Below are 6,986 nucleotides of genomic sequence, written 5' to 3'. Positions count from 1 at the left end.
GTCATCTGTGAAAGTCGCCCAGAGTCCGTGCTTCCATATTAGGTAGAGTCGTGTTGGCTTTGAAGTGCCCCCCACCCCCCCCCCCTCCCAATTGGCTTTCAACAGGGCCAGCGTGTAGAATTTAATATTTTTTAAGAATGGGGCCCATAGCTAAATGTGAACGTTCAGACCATTTCCTTTTCTGATTATGTTTACTTTCTTCCCTCGTTATTTTTCCTGGCAAAAAGTGGCCCACCTGATTAAATCTGATTTAACGCTAACAGGCATGGTTGTTCAAGACCGGTAAATCTACTAAAAAACTTTGTTCCTTTTCCCGAGCAAAGTAGGGTACAAATCTGTTGTTGTTTAATAGCTTCAAATTGTTTGAGTTATTGGTGTTGCAATGGAACATTTCATTCGGTCTGTCGTGGAGCATGTAAACGCACATAAGATCCTTGTTTTCTGTGTGGACCTAGCTGCTGTAACACATGTAGTCTTGAACATGGCGCTCTTGCGATTCCGACGAAACCATTGTTTTCATTCTTCTTCGCTGAATGCGCTGTTTGCTGTAATTGATTAGTGGTATTAATGTGTGTGTGTGTGTGCTGGATTTTGTTTTAACAGGTGCTGAGCTCTAGCAGGACTACTCCCAAACCCAATTCCATGTCCATGACAATCAGCTCGGTGGAGGGTGCCAAACCGGGCTCCGTGATTGGTTCCGTCGCATCACATGACAAGCAGCGGGCGCCCGAGGCGGGTCAGGTGACCTACGTGGTGGTGGGCGGGACGGACCGGGACGGGACGTTCATGGTGGACCGGCTGACGGGGGACGTGTACCTGACCCGGGAGCTGGACTACGAGGAGGGCGCCCGCTACACCCTCCAGGTCGAGGTGGACGACTTCTCCAAGGCCTATCCCAGCAGCCACCTGGTGCAGCTGGACATCGAGGTGCAGGACAGCAACGACCACGCGCCCCAGTTCCCCGAGGACCCCGTCACCATCGTGGTCCCCGAAAACATGGAGCCCGGCTCCTCCGTCTACACCTTCCAGGCGGAGGACCGCGACGGGACGGGGCCCAACAGCGAGGTGCACTACTCCATCCTTCACCGCTGGCCTGACACCCCCGACCTGCTCCTCCTGGACCCCGCCACGGGGGTGCTGACGCTGGGCGGGGCCCTGGACCACGAGGCCGCCTCCTCCCTCCTCCTGGTGGTGCAGGCCACGGACTCCGCCCCCGACCCCGCCCAGCGGCGTCGGGGCTCGGTGACGGCCCGCGTCTTCGTGACGGACGAGAACGACAACGCGCCCGTGTTCGGGTCGCCGGCCGCCGTCAGCGTGATGGAGGACCAGCCGGCGGGCTTCGTGGTGCTCTACGTCATGGCGCGGGACGCCGACCGCGGCGAGAACGGCCGCGTCTCCTACCGCATCCGGGACGGGAACGCCGGCGGGAAGTTCAGCCTCAACCCCGACACCGGTGAGCGTCCCGCCCCGCCCTCTCACGCTCAGCGTTAGCGCCGTGCGCTGCTCAGTGCTGTGTGATCCTCATATTGGGCGTTATCCTGTGAGATAAGTGCAGTTCAGTGCTGTGTGTTAAAAAGTTTGGGAGTACGGGGCCCTCTTGTCTGACCTGGGGGGTACTGTCCTGTGTGTTAACACAGTCAGGGTGCTGCTGTGGCCTCCACAAACGTATATGCCCCCCCCCACCCCCAAACACCCACGCCCCCCAGGCTACCCAGGAGACAGAAACAGTCAAAACATGTCCCGCATGCCACAGAGCACAGGCTGCTGAGCACAGTCATCTTGTTACTTGTTGGAGTCAGTGGTCATTTGGTTAAAAAAATAAATAAAAGTCTACATGAAGCAGTTAATGGTTGGAACACCTGGGTCTCATCACTTGCAGGCTTACAGTAGTGCGATCGTTCATTGTCTTCACTTGTGCTCTCTCACTTGATGGTTGTTGTAGGTTTTCCTTCTGTTGAGTGTAAAGGGCACGTAAGGTCGTTCTCCCATACTTTACAACTGCCATTTAAGATGCAAGAGTATTTCCCACTGAAACTACTTTTCCGCAACCTCACAATTGCCATTTAACCCACGATACTTAATTCATGTATACTGAGATTAACTGATTGATTGCCTGAAATTCCGATTCTGTCCATCCAAACCAGTGGCCTTGTATGCCTTATAAAGGCTTATAAACTTCCCTGCCTTTTCTCAATGAACATTTCACAGTGACGTGCCTTTTAATTTCATTTGGGTCAGGGTAATCCCACTTCCTCAATTTGTCATGTGTCAACACTTTATTCACTTCTCCTATAATACAGCACCTTTAAAACCTCATTACAGCTCAATAAAAACTAGATTAAAATGCAGTACCTTAACTCGCTGGCTGTTTTAATAATTTTTAAGTACACGCTGGACTGCCTGTCTCTATTAATAGAGGAGATGTTTAGAGCTTTACTCCATTATGATTCTGCACACATAATCAGTGTTGCGTCCTGGCATTCATCAATATTCCAGGAAGCACTGAGTGATCCGTTGTTCATGCCAGGACAAAGTTTTATGTCTTCATGTGCTGGTGGCAGTTTCCCTTGCCCAAAAATGGAGCTGTGAAATGCAGAGCATCTACACTCTTGTAAAACTGCATTATTTATAGTCTATTTAAAATGATATAATTCATGTCAATTTATGATACTGACAGCTAAATGCTATAGTTGCAGTTAGCACAAAATCGCCCTTAACTGCACTTGAGCTACTGTAAATCTTGGCTGTTGAAGTGATGACAGTGGTACTGAAATAGGGTTTTTGAAGCGAGGAAGGTACAGCAACCTTCAGTCTGAGCCTGGGACGTCCGACCACAGGGGCTCTATATGCAATGCACTGCTGAGTGACTGTCGCCTCCTCCATAAAAGCGAGGAAAGCTCCAGATTTCTATCGCGTAGCCTAGCATGCGCCGAGACAACACGCAACGGCTCAGAGGTTTTCCCTCCCCGGCAACACCAGCCAGCCAGATTAATATCAGACAGGGGGGGGGGCGTCATGTGGGCGTTCGCAGCCAGGGGGCAATAAAAGAACTTGAGCTCCTTGAGTGGCGAGGGGGCGCTTACTCACACTCAAAATGGCCGCCCAGCGTTCGGGGGAAAGGCTTGGCGTCAGCAGTACTGAAAGGGGGTCAATGTGAGCTCGGTGCTCACACTAATGAAGGGGGAGCGTTAATTTGAGCGGGAGCGAGGCAGTCTCGCCCCGCCCCGCGTGCTGGGAGCGCGGTGTTTACCCTCTCCTCTCTCCCGAACTCGACCGCGGTGCTCCCCCGGTGGGGAAAGCGTGTCATTTTTGGGCACCGTGTTCCCGAGGCGGCGTTAGCTCGTGCTAGCGTGCTCCCCGTCTCTCGCACGCACGCTTCGCACGTCTCCGGCGTCTCGCGGAGCCCCTCGCTGGGTGGTTCTCGTTACGTTTTTACGACCTTTGCACGGTCATCACAAATCCCCACGCCTGCGACAGCTGCCCCGTTATGGGCTTTAGTAGCACACAGCACCCCGAGGCGGGACGTCTGTTTACATTTAAGTTTAAATGTTTGCGACAAATTAAAGAAACTTTTTTTGTTTTTTTGTTTGTTTTTTTTTTTGCCAAAATGATGTCATGTCCAGGTTCTCTGTCCATCCTCAAGCCTATTGACCGCGAGGAGCAGGAGCTGTACAACCTCACCGTGGTCGCAGAGGATCATGGGACGCCGCAGCGCTCCGCCACCCAGCTGCTGTCGGTGCAGGTGATCGACGTCAACGACGAGGCGCCGAGGTTCGAGCGGGCGGAGTTCGAGGCGGAAATCCTCGAGAACCAGCCGCCCGGAACCCCGGTCCTGACCGTGTCCGCTTCCGATTTCGACCAAGGTAAAGTAACCTTCAGTCCAAAGCCTGGGACGTCCGACCGCGGTCCGACCGCAGGGGGCGCTGTATACAGTGCAGCAGTCCTTGTTCTTCGGAGAGGTTTTTGTGCTCCCTGACTGCATTTTCCCTCTTTATTGCGTCCTTAGGCTTATTTCACGCCCGTAAAAAAAATAAGCGAAAACATTTGCATCCAAGCTGTGTCTCCGTTCCTTCTTTGTCCACTCTTTTTAAGCACAAAATGGAAGCCGGGTGCTGTGTGAATAGCCCTTCTTTCTCACTTTCTCCGTTCCTCTTTACAGTTTCGCCTTTATGGCGTTTCCTCCGTATGTCTCACCTGCTTGGGTGCAGCCGTAACAGCGCGACTTTGAGGGAAGCCTGTAGGACAGGACTATCTGTCTTTTATTGTTATGGATACAGAATGCAGAAGGGGGGGGGGGGGCGGAGATTGCGCATGGTCCAGGGGCTGAGTCAGGAACTCATAAAAACAGGGATTATAAACCCCCCTCTCTCTCTCTCTCCAGAACCAATTAGTGGAGTAAACAGGTGACGTTGCCAGAATGTTCCGCGTTAGCACGCAACCTGGCATGCCCGGTCTCCGGGTACGAACGCTGTGGCCTCCGAGTGCCTGGGCAGCAAAATGAAGTACAAACAAAAAAAAATAGAGAAGGGAAACAGCACGAGCCGTTCCACTGGCGTGTTCTCTCACGTGAGAAAGGCCCATTGCGGATCTCGTAAAGCTGTGCTGCGAGCGCTTTAAGGAAAATACTAATGAAAGGAGGGTTTTTACCGTCTGGTGTAGAGGACTAAGCGTGAGGAAGAGGAGGAGGATGCTTGTGTGTGCGGAGAGCGGCGTGTGGCCGTCATGCGGAGGCTGTGTTTGCTCGCCGAGGATGGCGGCGTGATAAAGCTGACGCCGTTCTCCCGATGCTCCCCCCAGGGACCAATGGCGTGGTGACCTACGGAGGTGTGGCAGAGACGGGCTTCGCCATCGATCCGGTGACAGGCGTAATATCGGCCACCCGAGCCCTGGACAGGGAGGTGCAGGACCGCTACACTATCACAGGTAAAACCCCCCCCCACCCCCAGGGTGGAAACACCGCAATACAAAAATGCCAGGGGAGAGATCGGGGGGGAGATGTGGGGGAGTTGCTGGCTGCTGAGGTTTTCTATGGTGTCGTTTGTTTTATTACGTGTGTATGGCTTTTTCACGGACTGTGGATTGGAGTCTCTCTCTCTCTCCCTCTCTCACACCCCCCTCCCCCCTTTCTGTTGTATTGATTTAGCTCCTGGCCACTGAGCACTGTAATAAATCAATGATTCATCCATTTCCCTCTCCTCTCCTCTCCTCTCCGCCCTCCTCTCGGGTCTGGGCCGCGTCTAATTTATTAACAGTGTACGCCAAAGACGGCGGGCTGCCGCCGAAATTCGCCAAGGCGAGCGTGAGGGTCGCGGTGCGGGACGAGAACGACAACGCCCCGGCCTTCGGGCGGCCGTACTACGCCCTGGAGGCGCCCGAGAACCTGGAGCCGGTGGAGCTGTTCACGCTGCGGGCCACCGACCTGGACGCGGGTTCGAGCGGAGAGGTGGAGTACAGGATCACAGGTGAGATCTGGCGCAGACACACCTGGATCTAAATCAACCTGGATCCATTTCCCCTTAACTTTGACTCTCGTTTAAAAGCAACGCCTAATTTCCTTCTTTTTTTCTTGACAAACACAGTTTGTTGCCATGTTCAGCTATCCTCAGATTTAACTCACAAAGTGATGTTTGTGTTGAGAAGATCTGAACGCTTGCATTGCATTGCGAAGGACAAATAACTGAGTCTCGGCCTCTGCGTGGTCCGTACGCTTGGATTTCAGCGACACTCAATTCCGAGCTTGCGGAATGATTTGGAGTTCCAATTATAGGCTCATGCGCTGAGTGGGGCCCCGTGGTGAATTGCCTGTAAATTACAGTTCAGCTGGTGGAATTGTCCCTGAATATGGGCAGGTGAACTAATGAGTTTTAGAGCAGCAGTTTGACACAGACGCCGAGGAAGTCAAACAAGTGAGAAGCAGCCTGACAGTGAAAGACAGCCTGACATTGAAACGAATTGAATGGTGTGTTTGTGTGTGTGTGCGCATGTGTGGTGTATGTGACTGTGTGTGTGTGTGCGTGTGTGCCTGTGTGTGTGACTGTGTGTGCGTGTGCATGTGTGGTGTATGTGACTGTGTGCGCGTGTGTGTTCGCTGTGTGTGTTTCCCCTGAAGCTGGAGACCCGGCGGGTGATTTCCGGCTGGATAAGAGCTCGGGGGTGCTGTGGACCGCGCGGGCTCTGGACCGGGAGCGGAAGGCCCGGTACGCCCTGACGGTCGTGGCCCAGGACCGCGGCAGCCCCCCCCTCAGCGGCTCCGCCACCGTGGACGTGGCCGTCCTGGACGTCAACGACAACGGGCCGCGCTTCGACAGCGCCGGCTACGCGGCGGAGGTGCGTGAGGACGCCGCGGCGGGGTCTCTGGTGCTGCAGGCCTCGGCCGCGGACGAGGACGCGGGCTCCAACGGCGAGGTGCTGTACTTCCTGAGCGGCGAGGCGGGCGGCGCCTTCGCCGTCGACCCGGAGACGGGCCGCGTCACCACCGCCGCCGCGCTGGACCGCGAGAAGCGCGCCTCCTACAGCTTCCGCGTGTGCGCCACCGACCGCGCCCCCGCCGCGCCCCGCAACGCCAGCGCCCCCGTCACCGTCCACGTCCTGGACGTCAACGACAACGCGCCCTTCTTCGTCCAGGACCCGCTGGTCATCAACGTGTCCAGCGGCGGCGGCGGCGGCGGCACGGGCCGGCAGGTGGTGGCCACCATGAGGGCCGAGGACAAGGACTTCGGCGCCAACGGCTCGGTGTTCTACCGCTTCGCCAGCCCGGCGCGCGGCTTCGCCATCAACTCGCTGACCGGCGACATCCAGGTGAGCGAGCGGCACCTGGCCCTGTCCCAGAGCCAGCGCACGCTCATCGTGGAGGCCATGGACCAGGGCAGCCCCGCCCAGTCTTCGCTTGGGGTTGTGCTCGTCTACGTCAAGGAGCAGGAGTACCGGGGCATCCGCTTCTCCCGAAACGCCCGGGACGTCAGCCTCCAGGAGAACGCCGCCAAAGG

General features: G+C 55.5%; 1 protein-coding gene across 2 annotated transcripts in view; it reads left to right on the top strand.

The window, feature by feature from the left end:
• The window catches only part of dchs1a (dachsous cadherin-related 1a), a 126,466-nt gene that overhangs the window by 104,965 nt on the left and 14,515 nt on the right, over positions 1-6,986 (top strand). For both annotated transcript variants that reach the window (XM_064302144.1, XM_064302143.1), the window contains exons 10-14: positions 604-1,453; positions 3,624-3,863; positions 4,798-4,923; positions 5,253-5,462; positions 6,110-6,985. In XM_064302144.1, coding sequence (XP_064158214.1) covers positions 604-1,453; positions 3,624-3,863; positions 4,798-4,923; positions 5,253-5,462; positions 6,110-6,985 — 2,302 coding nt within the window. The remainder of the gene's footprint in view (positions 1-603; positions 1,454-3,623; positions 3,864-4,797; positions 4,924-5,252; positions 5,463-6,109; position 6,986) is intronic.

Source organism: Anguilla rostrata, chromosome 12 (assembly GCF_018555375.3).
Source record: "Anguilla rostrata isolate EN2019 chromosome 12, ASM1855537v3, whole genome shotgun sequence".
NCBI classification, from domain to species: domain Eukaryota; kingdom Metazoa; phylum Chordata; class Actinopteri; order Anguilliformes; family Anguillidae; genus Anguilla; species Anguilla rostrata.
Note: the sequence above shows the minus strand (reverse complement) of the source record. Positions and strands in the feature narration are given on the sequence as shown.